Source organism: Dermacentor albipictus, unplaced genomic scaffold (assembly GCF_038994185.2).
Source record: "Dermacentor albipictus isolate Rhodes 1998 colony unplaced genomic scaffold, USDA_Dalb.pri_finalv2 scaffold_22, whole genome shotgun sequence".
Lineage (NCBI taxonomy): Eukaryota > Metazoa > Arthropoda > Arachnida > Ixodida > Ixodidae > Dermacentor > Dermacentor albipictus.
The window spans coordinates 222903-241233 of record NW_027225576.1 but is presented as its reverse complement, the minus strand read 5'-3'; the positions used below and the strand labels follow the sequence as shown (position 1 = coordinate 241233).

Below are 18331 nucleotides of genomic sequence, written 5' to 3'. Positions count from 1 at the left end.
TGCAATACGAGAGTGGTGAGTTGATGTTAAATGTTACCTTGCGTGCACCAGTGCTGTTTGTCTGCGTGTTACACAGAATACACAGCAAGACGTGTTTGCTTGAGGCGTTGTTGTGTGGCATTGTTTGCAACCTTCGAGAAGTGAACTAGGGTGCTCATTGCCTCACATGGCACACTGCATGGTGACGGAAGTGTTAAAGTTTATTTGAATTATTGGGCTCTATATCGCAAAACCGTAATCAGATTATGAGGCATGCCATAGTGGCAAACTCTGGATTAATCTGGGCCCCGGCGTTCTTTACCATGCACCTAAATCTAAGTGCACGAGCATTTTTGTATTTTGACCCAGTTGAAATGCTGCTGCCACAGTAGGGGTTGAATCCGCAACCTCGAACAATGCAATAGCCGCAAGGCTGCTGTGGCAGGCACAAAACTGTTTACTTGACGTGCGGCTGCTTCCGTAGTGTTGCCAAGATGCTATGGTACTTTAATACGGCTTTGCGTCAGCATGCCTTGCATCAGTTCTCCCCTCGACAAAGTTGCAAGGTGTTTATTTTTCAGAAATAGCAGAAACGTATTGCAGTGGACATCGAATTTAAATTTATTCAGTTTGTCTGCAACTGCTGCCGTGTCTAGTAGTAGTAGCGTTTCCTTCCCTTCTTACGTCGCCTTTTCTCTCTCCCACCTTCCCCCCGTGTATGCGAGCTGTGAATGAAGAGTGGCAAGGTAGTTATTCACTCATTTCGTGATTGCGTCTGCTCTACCCGTTCGCTGTCTCCTCTCTCGAGTTCTCTAGCCCTCTATCTACCCCCCTTCCCCCCCCCCCATCTGGACTTGCGTGCTAGCATAGCATTGCAGTTTCTGCAATGGTTTTGCAGCAGGTCATGGATAATCACAGCCACTGGGAGGGTATTGTGGGGATGCCCAGGGAACTCCAGAGGGCATTGTGACAACTGTCCAAGGAAAGGTCCAAACGAGTTTTTCACGTCACCTTTGCTCTCTGTTGTGCTCCTGCCATGTATACACGGCTGTGCACCACCCCCCCCCCTCCCACCCCACCATGGTATGGAAGACAGCAGCAGCAGTGGAAAAGTCTAAGGAAAAGTCTAAGGAAAAAGCAAAGAAAGTGTCACCAAAAAAACACCAAGCTCGCCAAGGTTATAGTTTCGTAAAATATAACACCAACATGCTCCCTGCAGCCCGGTGTTTGCTTGGGAGACTAAAAGTTAGGGTGCTTTCTCACTCACGGCACTGAGGGCCATTTTTCGTAAGAGCCCCTTGGACAGTGCCGATTTCTAATGCATCTAATTTCCAAGGGGATTTTATAACTGTCTGATATAAACAATAATTCGACATACAGACAAACCTCGATATATCGAAGTTATACTTGCAGCGAAAAACTTTCTTAAATTGAAAATTTCAATAATTTAGGTTTCTAATATTGGGCAGGAAAACTTATTTCACAATTTCCCAGAACATTTCTAGTGGGTAGTATCTTGACAGTGATAACTTATACACAAATTGCAAGAAGGTTGGGCCATAACAGCGTGGTTATGAGCACCAGCACATCTGGTGCAGGTCACGCCGAGAGCAATGCATTGGCGTGGTGCCATAAAGCTTGGATGCCATGGCTGACCACACTTAGTGCCCACATTAATCATCAGATGGTGCCCTCAAATTAAAAACAAAAGTGTGAGAAGATACGGATATTCGTCCTGAAAGGAAAAAAAATATAAAGGTCGCAGCTTCGCCAGAAAGGTGGAGCATTGATGGTGATAGCGAACAGACAACTACACAAAGTAAGGTTCGTAGTTTTACCGTGTCATGTGTGCGTAACTAAATGTCTCACTCAATGAACAAGAACATTCCCTATCTCAACACGAGCGAACGCTTCACACCGTGCCTCGGAAACTTGAGATTAAGCTAACACCAGCACTAGACGCGCGGGAACAAAATGTGCCTGAAGGCACCAACCATATCAGCTTGGCCTTTGCAATTGCCAAAGATTACCTCCAAGATACATCGTGTGGCCTGCATATAGAGAGCCATGTGGACCCACATGCAGCAAGGGTAGAAGAGAGGAGACAGTGCACTAGTGGGAGAGGATGAATAGGCGCGTCTCCTGCCCCCCCCCCCCCCCGCTCCTCTAGTGCGTGCTTGTTCATGTTACCGCGCGCTCACCCCTTTCCTAGCCCCCTTGCACTCAAAGACTTGTCAGCTCTCGTGTTCTTCTGAGCGCTCCAAAATGCTGCATGCCCCACGGCCTCTCAAGTGGTTCATGGCATAGCAATGTTTCCTGCGCACCGCGTGCCGGCACACATGCTTCGACAGCGTCTTTTGCCGCTCAAACTTTTCGCGCAAAACTTAACATTTTTTTTTCACCAAAATTTTTATAGCTTTTTGCTAGTTTACCAGCCACACGTTTTAATTATATGCTTGAAATGGCCAAAGACTTTGTTAAATTAAAGCTGTGTCATGAAATTACTGCATTAAATCACACACACACAAAAAAAGAATAAATGGTTTTCAATGGAACTAAGATTGGGAAATTAAAGAGTTTGTTGCATCCCGAATTTCGTTAAATTTAGGTTCATTATATTGAGGTTTGAATGTATACAAGTTGGATATATCCAGAATCAACTGTAATATATTTAGTGTTTTCTAGAGGATGACGTTGTTTAGAGGACAGTCAATAAAACCAATCGGAAAGTGTCTCTGTGTAATCCCTTGTTTTGAGCTGTACCACATACTCCCAAAGCACTGTTACCGTACCATGTGCAATTGGTATGACAAAAACAAAAACATTCTGTATATGCCGCATATACTCGTGTAATGGCCGCAGGTTTTCTTTCCGAGATTAGGGCTGAAAATCGGAAGTGCGGCCATTACATAGAGAAAAAGACGGAAGTTTCTTTTTTCATGAATATTTTCAGTCGTACTCGCCTTTATTAACTACAGTACTCACTTGTACTGGCTCTGGCTATTCGTTGCTATTCCCGTAGCGCATCACCTGCCCGTTGGAATAAGTGGCGATGCCCAACAGACCAGCGACAGCAGTGTCTCGGAGGCAGCTACTAAATCTTGGAGGCCGTGCTTTTGCTACCTGGAGGCACCGAAAACTCGGCACAGCTGCCTTGTTTTGCCACCGATTAAAAACAATAAAGGCTTCGGGATTCTCGCACCACACAACAGATAACACTGCTGACCTTCACACAGATCAAGGGTGCGGCTTATACAGGGGCAATTTTTAAATCTATTTTTGGGGGGATTTTTTTCTTACAAAGTTCTGGATGTGGCTTTTGCACCAGTGCGGTCATTACACGAGTAGGTACGCCATTCGTTCCATAATGTTTGATTACTAGCACACGGTTGGTGCATTTATACTATGGCATAAATAAACTTTAGTAACCTACTTTTATTCATTCTGTGAGTCAAGTTATTTGTTTCTGCCTCAAAAACCTGCATTTCTTTATATGGATATTAGCAATCAGCTTTAGAAAAAGTAAGCACTCTGGATAAGAATTTTCTTGACAAAACAAAGCAGCTAAGGGGTTAAAATTTAAAGAAAATAAAATTAGAAAGATTGAAAAAAAGATAGACCATTGGCGATGATTGTGAATGTAAGCCAATATCCCGATGAATGAACAAACAAAAGAGCAAATGATTGCCAGTCCCCCTCCCTCCCAACCCTCTTGCAACTCTTTGGTCAACAGCTTTTGAAACAAATGTATGGAATAGGGACAAGCTTTCTCTTTCTTTCTTTTTCTCTAGCTCAGTGTGCCCACCTGTTCACTCGTGGGGTAAGGAGCCATGCAGATGCTAGGAAAGGGAGCTCCTTGGTCAAAGAGTCTAGAGAGGCGCTGGTGGACCTCTTCGCAGAGGAAGGGCGCTGCAGGGGCCATGAGGCGCAGTGTGGTGCCCAGCGCCACCCAGAGGACACTGCACGTCCGCTCCAATTCTGCAGTGCGGCTCTCCCAAACTGCTGCCTTCATGCTCTCCTGCAGGTTGGGAGGTGGGGGGCAGAGGTTCAAAACAGGTTGATCAAGGAAGTGGCAAGCTTCCCTGAGCAGCTTGGAAAACAGTGGCACATTAGAACACTACAGGATGCAGCCAAATGTACAGATATAGCATGATTGCGTGCTTCAAAGTCCCAAAGCTGCACAGTCAGTTACGAGGGACACCGTTTGACCACCTGGGATTCTTTATTGTGCACTCAAATCACGGCACACGAGCATTTTTGCATTCCGCCTTTATTGGAATGCGGGTGCCAAGGCCGAGAGTCAAACCCCTGACCTTGGGCTCAGCATCACAATGCCATAGCCACTGAGCCACTGCAGCAGGTGATAGATACCATATTTGCGTGTAAGGCAAGCCCATCCCCTTTGAATTGCAGGATTTCTGGAAAAAGCTTCCCTAAGCATTACACACATATCTGCATGATAGTTAATTTTTGCAAAAAGCCGTTAAATGACATTAGTTACTGTCCTGCTGATGTGGCATCAACATCGTCACCATCACCGTTTCCTGCCGGATCCTATGGCATAGATACCGCGCACTTAAACCTTACTCTACGGTCCTGCAGCAGCTCCTTGTTTAGCTGCACTGTGCTTTTGGGCACATGAAGAGGTTGCTACTGCAAAAACTGTGCTTACGAATATTGGACCTGTGGCGCGTGGCTTCGTTCGAGACCGTTGTCAAGAGCTTCAAGGTGAAGGGAATCTCAAACAGTAGGGAAAGCACAGAGGACGGCCAACTTTGGGAGGGCACCAATGATGCGACTTTATCAAATGATGAGGGTAGTGACATCCACGAGGATGATTGATTAGAGTGTTGATAGTTGGCCACCAGCGGCTGTGTTATTCGGCATAGTAGTCCGAGTGCAGTTCAAGGCTCTAGTGAGTAGGGTAAGCACGAGCCGGGCAAGGCTTGCACCAATAAAATATCGGGAACAAAAAAGAAGTGCGGGCCTTACATGAGAAAATATGGCATTTTCAGTTGACTGCTTTCTACAGTAAATGACTTCATTTTAATTGTTTTGTTCAACCGCAAGCAATAACGTACCTGTACCTGATCCCTGCCACCCTAACACACTATGTTTCATTTGGCCTTGAATTAACCATTTTTTTAGCAATCAGTTTAGACTATTACCCCACGGCCTTGTAATATGGCAAATTTCATTATCAGGGGTGTGCGAATACTTGAATATAACTAAATAGAATCGTATAGTGAATGCCCGAATAGTTCTATTCACAAATCAAATATCGACTACAGTCAATGACCGACTATTCAGACACTAATTGACTATTCAGACAATAATTTGGACATGCCTGATTATTTGGACAGCACCGTGGCCCTGCCACCAATACCACAGTAAGAATGAGCAAAATTTTGGACATCTTACAGCGTGTCATGCGGTAATTTGACTGCCCAACCGGGTGCTAATATGGCCATTGAGTCGAGCAGCAATACAGATATTTTCATTCTGAGGTGTCATCAGCCATGTCGCCGATGCTCCGTGAAACTGAAACTAGTGAAGCCTAATTGATCTCATGTAACAGTTCTGCGGAAACCCGCAAGGTGAAGAGAATTAATTAATAAGAGGAAATGAGACATCCACCCAAACGTAGCTAAGTGCTACAAAGGAAACCCATACGGATTCCTCGAAAGAAAAGCCTCGCAGTTAGAGGAAAATTCGTCCTGGGCCGGGACTCGAACCCGGGACCACTGCCATTCCAGGGCAGCCACTCTACCGTCTGAGCTAACCAGGCGGCTAGCAGACGGCAGTTAATCTATAGTCACCGCTGAGAATTCAGTACATGCATTGACTGTACTTTCGTCTATCTGCAGCAACAGCATAACAATGGCTGAGGTACAGGCAGTGAATTTGTAGTGATGCCTCTGCTCGATTCTAGGCCACTCTTATCGTCCACGGTACATGGCCGGCTGATCCCGTTGATAATGTGTGCAGAGTGAAGTGTGGCAAGGAATGGCATAAAAGCCACTGCTAGAAAATCACAGCCACCGAATGCCTGAGCCAAGGTCAAGCATATGTGCGTGCAGCAACGTGCATTGACAACCTTGAGCCGTATTCAGTAATGAAAGCGGCACTTGGTCTTTCAGAGCAGCTTTCGGAGCAGAAAAAAATGCAGTTTGAAGCAGAAATATATGTTTTTGGAGCAGAAAAACTTGCTGTTTGAAGCAAGAAAAGAAAGCTCTGGAGCACTAACTTACTGCCCTGGTGCAAAGAGGAAGCTCTGTATAGGTTAGTACTTTCTGAAACAATGCATTCAATATGTATTATACTAAGATGAAAGCATTTTTTGTTCAACTTGCTGTTCCATTTTATTGGTGCTTTATAAGGAGATGAAGATAAGCATGAACTTAATCTTAATTCACAGTTAATTCTGCATTTCAATAAAGCATTTAGTGAACAATTTATTTTCATCGCAAGGAATTGAGCCACCTTCAGTGTAGGTTGTCTATCACACATTCACGTACACAGGCAGCACGGTCACAGCTAGGTAAATTGCACTATGTCATGAATGCGTCAATACGTGTTAATGAATTTCCATGCACGGAATAAAATGTGCTGTTGTTACAGAGTTGGAGTGATCGGATGGCCGTGGCCAACAGGTAAGATTGCGTGGGCGTATACACAACTGGCATCGCCGGCCGTAGGGTCGGTACTCTACCGGTCCCGTATCACCCGGCCCAAGCAATTGCGTCTGTCGCCGCTTACGGCGACATAGAAATCTGCTCGAGAAGAAGCCGAGGTGCGGACGTCCCTCACAACGGCTCCGTCGTTTTTGAATGTTTGTGTAGCCATCTTTGCCACCATCATGGATTCAAGCACATCACTGGATTTGTGAAGTCACCGGGAATTCGCGGACACTTTTCTTTAAGGTGGGACTTCCATTTTTGGACTTTTACTGGCCTTTCTTGTTGCAAAACCCAAGTAGGCCTACTGGCCCCGCCGGGCCGCGATGGTGGACACGCGCATGGAAGATGAAGACGCTACCGGATTAGAAGAGACTGAGGAAGATCTAGGTTGGCAAATTGTGAAAGGTCGAAAATTTCGCTCCACCACAAGGATTGCTTGCGATGGGAAAACATCGCCGCAGAGCCAGCAAGAGCAAGGCAACAGCAGCGAGAACAAGGGACCTACAACCACTATGTCCAAAAATCGGATTGTCAAGGCATCAAGGATGCCCCAATTAACCGAGGAGCACAGCAAAATCATCATCCGCCCACGAGGAGGTCTCAACTTGAGCAAAGTGAGCACCACAGCGATAGGCGTGGCGATTATTGAAGCATCGGGCCTGACTCCGCAACAAGCCCGAGAGGATGTCGTTTGCCCTAACTTCACGTAAAACATCGAGGTGGTTTGTACACCAGATCCCAGTCATGCTGCCAGGTATGTGCGAATCAGGTCAATCGTTATAGTGGAAACCAAATATAAAGTGAACGCCTACGAGACAGCTCCGCATACCACGTGTAAAGGGGTGATTCGAAGAGTTGACCTCAGAGACAATCAGGCCACGATAACGAAGAACATTGTGCATGACTTTAACCCACTGGCATTGGCAGCCAAACGTATTAAATCCACGGGCTAGGTCATTGTTCTGTTTGATGGGCTCAAGGTGCCCAATTATGTCAGATACGGGTCGACCCTTGTAAGGTGCTACCTGTATAGGAAGCAGTTTGATGTCTGCTATGCTTCCGGAAAGATTGGACATGGATCAGATGTATGTCCAACACCAGACGTGGTACAGTGCAGAGGATGTGGAACTCAAAACCCGGAGGACAATCACATGTGTGTGCCTAACTGCAAATTCTGTGGAGGGGACCACCCAACTGGGGACAAGACTTGTGGACAGCGGTACCAAATTACATACATGGTGCGAATTTGACAATGAGAACGCAACAGATCTGCATTGGGGGCGACATCAGCTCAGCTGCAATGGGATGCCCAAGCGACCACCAGGGGGCGCACGCACTCAAGGAGCCCCACACGGTCAAGACGCCGCTCGCCGTCGAAGGGCAGAAGCCGCTCCAGATCACGTGAAGTGCAGGTGCCCTTTGAAGGAGGCGGGCAGATGCCTGGTGACAAGATGACATCTGGAACAACCTGGGCCAACACAGTGAAAGGTACTGTGAGGACTGCGGAGAGCGGTGCGGGGCGGCGGGTCGGAGATAATGATGCCAGGGTAGAACAGCTAATTAAAGAAGTAACGTATCTGAGAAAGGCAAATGAAGAACTTACTAAACAGGTTGTAGAACTTCGCAAGAACTCACAGACTAGCTCCACAAAAGTAGCAATAGCCAAACCGGTGAATAATGACAACAGTCAGGATGAAGAAAACACACCAGCTCCAAAGAAGCGGGCAATAAGCCCAGTAGAAATGACAGTGTGCTCTGCTTTGGAAGAGATCAAGGACGCGATTAAACAACTCAGAGATGCCATAGATAAAACTACCTTCAAAGTTGATAAGTTATGGAAATGGAGACTGACGGCTGAAAAGAGGCTTACCAAAGTAGAAGCGCAAGGCGAGGACGACGAATACCTACCCCCAGAAGCAGAAAGCGTCAGATCGCTCGCTCCCTGGCGCGTCGGGGGGTTCTACGAAGCGTACTCTAGTGGGTAGCAGTAAGGCGGGTTCTATAAGCAATGGCTAGCGGGGGGAGCTTTACCATGTGGCAATGGAATTGCCGAGGATTTTATCACAAAAAAGCACCTTTCATGCAGTTAATAAAAACCTCTCCAGACAAACCGAAAATAATTATGCTGCAGGAAACCTTGGCGGATGAGATCAGCCTATCCGGATACAAAGCGACATGCAGGGGCAAAGAGCCGGGTAGGGGGCTAGCGACGCTCGTAGATAAGAAAATACTTTACATAGAACATGATTTGCGCCTTGGACTAAACAAATTAGAATACTTATTGTGGAAATAATTTTGAAAAGGAATAGAAGCAAACCGCAAAGCCTCTTTTGTCTTAATGTTTATAGCAGACCTAGTGACATGAAACGGAGTTTCAGGGCACTTCTTAATAAGACTATGGCTGTTACTAAGCACGCTCCACTCATTATTGGAGATTTCAACGCCCCACATCAAACCTGGGGATATCGCTGGAATACTAAGAAAGGGGATGGACTCTGGCACCTAGCTACAGATCTTAATCTCTCCCTCATCACAGACCCAGCTTATCCCACTAGGTGTGGTACATCTACATGAAGGGACTCCACCCCAGACCTTACTTTTGTATCAAATTTGGCGAACGCTGGCTGGAATAACTCCAATATGTACCTGGGTAGTGATCATTACGTATTACAAATACTATTGGAAACACCAAGTAATGAGATAAAGCATTTTAACTACATTGACTGGGATGTTTTTCGGAAAGCAAGGAAAAGCAGAGCTGAGACAGAGACAGGAGAAAAGAAAACACTCCAAACTTGGACCACTCAGCTCAGGGAAGATGTAAAGGCGGCAACGAAGGATATTACCACAGAGGCTGGCGCACTTGAGTGAAGCCAAACAATCTATGTTAAATAGATAGAAAACGCAACGGCTGAACAGGAGACTCGGGAAGCGCATAGCATTGTTGAATAGGGAGATTAAAGAACACTCCAGAAATTTACAGAAACAACAATGAGATGAGCTTTGCAATTCCATAGATGGTTGAATCAGACGTGGTGGAAATTGGAACTTACTTGGACATTTGCTTCATGAGAACGACACGAAATCTAATAGGAGAACAGCAGTAGCACGACTCGTCCATCGTGAGAGTCAGGACACAATGGAGGAGGCCATTCTGGATCGGCTTGCAGCTAAGTATTGTGGGGAAGCGCGACTCTCACGCGTCCCCTGATATGTTGTTTTCCCGCACGGCTCGCGTGGTCTGGCGCCCGCGGCGGTCGGAGTGGTTGAGGCGCAGTACGAGAGATGGCATGAGTGTTGCGCTGCTAATGCCGCCGACAGGCGGAGTTACTTGGGCGCCGAAAGGCAAGGCGCTTGCTCTTTGGTTCGGGCCAGCAAGCAGTGCGGACATGCCATGCCGCGCGTGCGCCGATCCAAGCTTCTGCGAGACCATCTTTCGCTTGGCCGCCTTGGAACGTGCCACCGTTCGCGTGACCGTACAAGCGAATGACCAGGCATTGGGATCCAGCATGGGGCGAACATATTCGCTCGCTATCCGGTCGCAGTGAGTCGGACTTCCTAGATTTGTCGCGCGCCCATCGGCATGTTTTGTGGATAGCAACTCGGCTAGCAGGCATTGATCTATGAAAGGTGCAATAAATGCCCTTGTGATTGTTTGCACTACTGTGTTGTCGTTCCTTTGTCCCAAGAGCACAGGAGGAGCACCCCACATCTGGCTGCCCAACGTGTGACTCTTGGGCATCGAATGACTGTTTTAACAGTTTTACTTCGTTCGAGACCTTTTTTTGAACCGAAGCAAAGACCTAGCGTGGATTTTGATCGCTAGCGTCGGTGGCGTGCTTTCTTGAGCGAGGCAACGATGGCTGTAGTGGGTTTGAACTTGTCAACATGCTTAGCCTTTTCGCGACTGTTTTTTTTTAATGGCATTCGTCAGTACGAGAGCCACGTGGTCTGCATCCTGGGAGATCGACTGAAGCGAGAGACTCAAGCGAGTGAGTACGGAAGCCTTGTGGGTGGTCCGAATTTCATATGTAAATAGCTTCTTCTATCTCTTTGACTCTGATGAAGTCGCGGCTCTGGGAGCCGGGTGGCCGCGGGCCACGGGTGCCACTATGGGCTGACTGGTATTGCGGCCTGGCACCGGGCGCTCCGACACCGTCTGGGACGGTGGGCGCCGTCAACTCAGTTGCTGTGTGCACCGAGCGGAGTAGGACCACCTCACAGAGCTGACGTCTCCTCGTGGCTGCCTGTTTTGTGCTCATTTTGGGTGTTATGTTTGGATGCCAGTTGTTGTCACGGTAGCGACGCTTTAGGCCTAAGGCTTTACGAAGCTGCCTGTCGCACATGGAGGGACACAACCTGGTGGACCGTGGCGTTGAGGTGTTGCAATTTGCTTCCCTCATTCTATTTAGCCTCGCACGAATTGAAATTACTCGTTCGACTCAAGGAAGCGAGCTTCGTTCACATGAACTTAGCATCTGAGTAGCTGCCCGATCTTTTGCTAGCCGAGTTGAACATCGTAACACGTGGGCGATGCGCATGAAAAATTCCTCTTCCTTGCACTACTTTAGTGTTTGCCGACTGTGTTGAGTGTACGCAGCGTGATTGGAGTCACCCCTGTTTTACTGTCACCTGCACATCGTCTGCGCTGCTGCTCCTGACTATGATCGAGCCAACCTGGGCGAGGGTGAAGCTGTGACCAGTTCGGTGCAGAGACTTCACCGGCCACCTGCATCCAGCTCGCAACCCTCAGCAGCGGAGAAAAGAGCCGGCGGTCACCGACAGCTACTGCGGCTCTCGCCAGCAGGGCGCGTCGGCGCGAGCGACGCTTGCTCGTTCCGACTACTGCGTCACTGTTTCCGGAGTCCTGGCCTGGAATCGTGCCGTCGAGTCTGCAAAGCTGCAGCTGTGACCGGCGGACGTCAGCGGTGTACCCAAGGACAATGTCGGCTTGCATGCTATGGACAGCGTGTGGACATTTCTTCGGCGCGGCCACTGTTGCATGTACTACCTTGTTGCGAAGCACGCATTAATGTTAGACCGAGTGACATGTTTCGCCGGAATATGTAGTGATTTAAGGTTGGGGGGATGTGGGGATGCGCGACTCTCACGCGTCCCCTGATATGTTGTTTTCCCGCACGGCTAGCGTGGCCTGGCGCCCGCGGTGGTCGGAGTGGTTGAGGTGCAGTACGAAAGATGGCGCGAGTGTTGCCCTGCTAACGCCGCCGACAGGCGGCGTTAGCAGCGCAACATTCGCGCCAAAAGACAAGGCACTTGCTCTTTGGTTCGGGCCAGCAAGCAGTGCGGACGTGCCGTGCCGCGCGTGCGCCGATCCAAGCTTCTGCGAGACCGTCTCGCGTGGCCGCCTTAGAACACGCCACCGTTCGCGTGACCGTACAAGCGAACGACCAGGCGTTGGGATCCAGCATGGGGCGAAACTATTCGCTGGCTATCCGGTCGTGGTGAGTCGGACTTCCTAGATTTGTCGCACGACCATCGGCATGTTTTGTGGATAGCAACTTGGCTAGCAGGCATTGATCTATGAAAGGTGCAATAAATGGCCTTGTGATTGTTTGCACTACTGTGTTGTCATACCTTTGTCCCAAGAGCACGGGAGGAGCACCCCACAGTATTTACCGCTTAAGGATAGCAACGAGAGTACAGACACGCCTGAATGTACAGGGGAAGACTGTGAGCCTATGGATCAAGACTTCACAGAAAGCGAAGTTCGCGCAGCCCTGTACGACCTCAACAGTAGATCTGCTGCCAGTCCAGATGGCATTTCCAATAGGCTGTTGAAAAATTTGGACGATGATTCTATAAAATATTTAACAGAGTATTTCAACGAACTCTGGAAAAATGGTGATTATCCGAAGGAATGGAGAATTGCTAACACAATTCTTATTCCCAAACCTGGCAAGCAACTAAATCTAGATAACCTAAGACCCATATCTTTAAGATCATGTCTGGGAAAAACCATGGAGCATGTCATACTCAATAGACTGACTAAGTATGTAGAAAACAGAAATGTTCTTCTGTATAACCTGATCGGTTTCCGTCCTGGACTTTCGACTCAATATGCAATGCTTTTAATCAAACATCACCTTATTCTTGCTAGCCCGCTGCATACGAGAGCTCTTCTAGGCCTAAATATAGAAAAGGCCTTTGATCGCATCAAGCACAGGGCCATATTGGATATCCTCTCGGAGATGGGATTGGGTAAACGATTGCACAATACAGTCAAAGCCTTTCTCGGTGGCCGTTCTGCTTGTCTCAGGTTAGGCAAACTCCAATCGACAACTCTGGAACTTGGGAATCGTGGGACACCACAAGGGTCTGTCCTATCTCCCATGTTATTTAATTTGGCAATGTCAAAAGTGGCTCGAGGTCTCGCGCAGATTGAGGGTATCCACTTTGCTATATATGCAGATGATGTAACAATCTGGAGTTCCGAAGGTAATATGGGACAAACAGAGACCAAACTACAGGAAAGCATTTATGTGGTGGAAACAACACTTGAGGGTATAGGACTGAACTGCTCTGCTAAAAAATCAGAACTATTGGTACTACGGAGCAGTAAGCGTGGGCGCAAGCCGAACGGATATATACCAGAGGAAGAACCCCGCATTGACATATACGCCAAGAATGGAGAACCAATCAGGCAGGTGGAGACTATTAGAGTGCTAGGACTTCTCCTGCAAGCGAATGGATCTAATTGCAGGATGATACAACACATCTCTAACAAGTCAGAAGAAGTCATTAGGCTTCTGCGTAGAGTTACCAACAAGCATAAGGGGCTAGGAGAAGACACTGCCATAAGAGTGGTACATGAATTCGCCTTTTGCCCCTTCTCATACGTGGCTGGCATGCTACAATGGATACAGGCTGATAAGAACAAGCTAAATGCTTTAATCAGACGACTTATAAAGACTGCACTAGGACTTCCCATCAGCACGGCCAATGAGAGCTTATTGAGCCTAGGGCTGCATAACACACTAGAAGAGATAGCTGAGGCTCAACAGGTGGCCCACCAGGAGAGACTCATGGGGACACGACCTGGGAGGGTGCTACCTGAAGAAATTGGCATAGAAATAAACAACCACACCAACGAAGGAGAATTATAAACACAATTGCAAGCGGGACTACAAGAAACAATAAAGACGACCCCATTCCCTAGAAACATGCACCCGACACATAACCTCGAGAAACGGAAGGCAAGGGCGAAGGCACTCCTTTAAGACATAGATCAACATAAGCAGAAGGCAGTGTTCGTTCACGCTGCCTGGGTTAAAAATAAGGATGCGTGTACCTCCGTTGTTGTAGACACTCAAGGTAACATACGGGATGCCATCACCGTCTATACCAAGGACCCAACAGTAGCAGAACAAGTAGCAATCGCCTTAGCCATCCGGGCCAATCGGTGGACAGATATTTACAGCAACTCTAGAACAGCCATACACAACTTTACCTACGGATATGTGACATGGACAGCAACAAAATTACAAGAGAAGGTCACAGTGAGAGGATTGAAATCCGCTGGTTTCCTGCACATCTGGGGGTGGTGGATGGAGCTCCGAGAAACCTCAATGATGTGGCAAATGAAGCAGCACGAGGACTTTCTAGCCGTGCTCGTCAAGACCGAGCAACTTACACTCCACCCGGGGAACAGAGGGATCGATTATTAACATATAACGAAATCACGAAGCATTATTATTTAAGCAGAAGGGAATACCCATTGCCACACGGTAAGCTTTGCAGAGCCCAAGCGGTCACATTACATTTACTACAGACAAGAACATACCCAAGTCCAGATTTTATTAACAGGATCTATCCGGAGAGGGAAACTCAAACCAACTGTAATAAGTGCAATGGCATCATTACTCTTGACCACATGCTTTGGGAGTGCCCCGCGGTGTTCACAGACTGTGACAAGGAACAAGAATGGTGGCGGCAAATGCTACACAGTGAATCACTCTCTGACCAATTACAGGCAGTCCAGAAGGCCCGCGATGTGGCTAAAGGGCTCGGCCTGACAGTCCCAACGTGGGAGCGGCCCGCGTCAACCTATGGTTGACCTTCAGGACCCAATAAAGTTCTTCATACCATACCATACCAACTGATGCACAATCCGGTCCGGCCCAACAGTCTACGTTTCTGAAATCTGCTACAGTTTGTTTTTCACATGAAGTACTACTTAACAGAGCAACATTATATCAAATGTGCGCATGTTTTGTAAAGCAGTGACTGGTACTACACCAATGGCGTGATCGCCAGCAACGATCTGATGGCATTTCATCTCGCGGATGGAAAGCAAACACCGATCAGCGAGGCGGCTCGGGTGGCTTGCAAGTACTATGATTCATTTGCTATTCGCACCAACAAAACTGAGAAAACCAGTTCATTTAAGCCCACATTAATTGTGTTGTCAAAAATAAGCGCACTTAGATGAGCTGTGGCCAAATCACAGGCACCGTTGGTTGTCATTATTGCGGCAGTCAGAGAAATGGGCCTACCGTCTCGGGTAGCGATCGCATGGCTCACACACTGTTGACACACCTGTCGAAGTGCACTATCCAGTTCGTTAAGAATAAAACATCAGAGATGGGAATCTATTATGTGGCAGAGCATGGTTTCGAAGCATATACAGTCACTGACTGCTAATTCGGACACTGATAATTTGAACATGCTCGGTCATTCAGACAGGTTCCAGGCACTGCCACTGGCCCCATAAACTTTGTATAAGGACGGTCAGCGAAATAGGCTGATGATGATGATGAGGAGGAGGAGGACTGAAATTTCATACACGTTACATCATGACGTTCAATAATTCAAACTTGGCCTGCATGACAACGTGCTATGCTAACTGGGCCATGAAGTCGAGCAGAAAGAGTAATAAATATCTTTGCTTTAAGATGTCGCCAGCATTTCTCCGGCATTAAGGTGACAGTCACCAGCCATGCAGCTGGCGCCTCCTCAAAACTGAATATAAGGGTGTTGGGCTCAGAGGCACCGGGCGCATGAAGCCACCGAGTTCAACTTGGAAATGGATAGAACGACAGAAAGCTGAGCTAGTTGGTAAGGATTCATTATGCAAAATAGAAGTGAGGCGTGCAGACAGGACACAAGAGTAGAGAAGTGGACACCACGAACGCCGTGGTGTCCACTTCTCTACTGTTGTGTCCTGTCTGCACGCCTCACTTCTATTTTGCATAAGGATTGGAAATGGAGCTATACATTGAAATCGACTGTGCAACACCTGGTGTGCCACGTACGCTTGGCAATACCGGACATACCTACATAATGAACACACTTTTTTCCCAATATACCAAAGCAAAGTTGGGGGTTGCGTTCATTATGCGGGGTAAATTTCATGCAGACATTTTCGAAACAGCAAAAATTGAAAGGTAAGACGGTAATACTTTGGAATATGCACCAAATAATTTTGCAGCAAAAAAAAGCCATGCAAAGTCGGCGCGGCCTAGGTCAATCTGAATGCGGCCTAGTCAAGCTGAATGCGCGCTCCGAACAGTGATCTCCGATTGCACACCAGGTCGTCCTCACAGCCACTTCGGGCAGTCTACCGTTATCACAAGCATCACGTTGAAGTGCGCACCTGTTTTGACAAGCACGCTGCATGCACCTCTTTCCTGAACCGTCCTGCTCATCGGCATGTCAAAGTTTATCGGTGTTTCGGTTATTGGCATTAGCAGGCGTATATCTCGACTTAAGGTATATCACACACATCAAAACCTACGGCATGCAGAAAAGTGAGCCAATGACACGCGAATTTGACACTATGCCCGGCTATGACCACTATGCCAATCAAGCGCTGGCAGCCCTTCTTCACTTACAGTATCTTCGACTGGTCGCCTCCATCCCCCCGAAGCAGAGTTGGGTTCCCCGAACTCAAGGTAGAGGACAAGCACGCAAGCCAAACATGCGACTCACTCTCGGTGGAGGAAATTGCAGATGCGAAACCACATGACTACTGCCAATGTCCAATGTTTCACCCACGACCTATTGGAACTCCAGACCTGCACAGATATCTGGCTTCTATGGAAGCCGCTTGCGCCCACTCTCTTTCAACCGTTGGTGTTGCTTTAATAACCTGTTCGTCTGCCACTCTACGGTTGACTGGGGTGGCATTGTGTCGTGATGAACTGTTTGCCTAGCTGATGATTTCTGTGAACACAGTGACAGTGATGTCACAGGGCTTTGACCGGTCACTTGGCTCCAAAAGTTGGCTGCCCGAACCTGAAAAATGTTAATGCGGGAAGTCTGCTGCTCTCTAAAGTAGCGTTAAAGTTTGAAAAAAGTTCCGTGACACAAAGGCCTGCAGTGCAGTACGTTTTAAAGCACTGGGATCGCTTTTACAAGTTTTCTACTGATTTAGACATCCAACAGCATTAAAAACAAGCTATGCTCACCTTTCCATGAGACAGACCAGATCAATTTATTGCACATATCGGGCACAGCACTTACTTGTGCAATACTTTAACCAGATCCTCTGCCTTTCACTACGGCACACAGCAGTATATCCTAATGTCATCTACGACATTAGGCTATCTGTAATCAACTCAAAAAAGCTAGATTATCCTATGAATCTTACAAAACAATTTTTCCAATCTTACGGGGGTTAGGAAAGGGAGTGGGTGAGTGAGTAAAAACTTTATTCAATATAAATGTACTAGGACTATGTACCAACAAAAGTACAGATAATAAGAAATGTTTGCCCGTGGATAACTATGCCAGTGGTTCGGTTGGTAAGAGAAGCGAAAAAGTTAAAAAAACATCATCAGAACGCATCCCCGTTGTGCATGCATAAACTCAGTGTCGTGCGCAAAGAATTGAAAGACTGTATAAAAAAAGCAAAAGATTATTATTATAACGTTACTTTATAGAACTTTTTACTTTCGTCTCCGGCGAAATTCTGGCAGCACTTTTCTCCAAGAAAGAAGTGCTTCCTTAATATGTGTATAAATGGTGTAATTGTTACGAACAAAGAAGTAATTGCGGAATCATTTAATGCATTCTTTTGTTCAGTGTTTACTGATGATGATGGTAGAAGGCCATGCCCAAACACAGCTAATGATATTCCACCAATAAGTGACATCTCGACATCTGAGGAAGGAATCTTCTCGCTGTTACTTAATATCAATCCAAAAGAGTCGTCTGGCATAGATGGCATACCTAACGCGTTTCTTGTGAGATACGCTGAATGGTGCTCGAAGTTCTTGTGCATTATTTTTCAGAGATCGTTTTTTCAGTGCGAGCTTCCCAGCGATTAGAAATTTGCAAAAATTGTTTCTTTACCTAAAACCTTAAAGTACTTCCCTTATTTCATCTTACAGATCGATTTCCCTGCTGTGCTCAAGCGCAAAAGTTTTAGAACACATCATATTCAAGCACCTGTCACTTTTTCTCGAGGAACATAACCAAATCAACGACTGACAACACGGCTTTCGTAGCGGACTGTCAACTATCACGCAACTGCTGGAAACTGTTCATGATATTGCGGCTATCCTAGATAAACAAGGCCAAATTGTCATGATCTTCCTAGAGTTTGAAAAAGCGTTTGATCACGTGTCCCATCCCAAACTTCTGAGAAAACTCAAACCTATACTGAAAAATGATACCTTAATTTCATGGATCGAGGCCTACCTCTCGTATCG

General features: G+C 47.0%; 2 protein-coding genes across 2 annotated transcripts in view; one reads left to right on the top strand and one right to left on the bottom strand.

Annotated features, from left to right (window-relative positions):
• Positions 1 to 18331, bottom strand: part of LOC139052412 (valine--tRNA ligase, mitochondrial-like) — a gene marked incomplete at its 5' end in the record, with an annotated part of 290547 nt that overhangs the window by 50985 nt on the left and 221231 nt on the right. The window contains one exon of the mRNA XM_070529506.1: positions 3785 to 3997. Coding sequence (XP_070385607.1) covers positions 3785 to 3997 — 213 coding nt within the window. The remainder of the gene's footprint in view (positions 1 to 3784; positions 3998 to 18331) is intronic.
• Positions 1 to 18331, top strand: part of LOC135897083 (uncharacterized) — a 497858-nt gene that overhangs the window by 450147 nt on the left and 29380 nt on the right. The window lies entirely within an intron of this gene.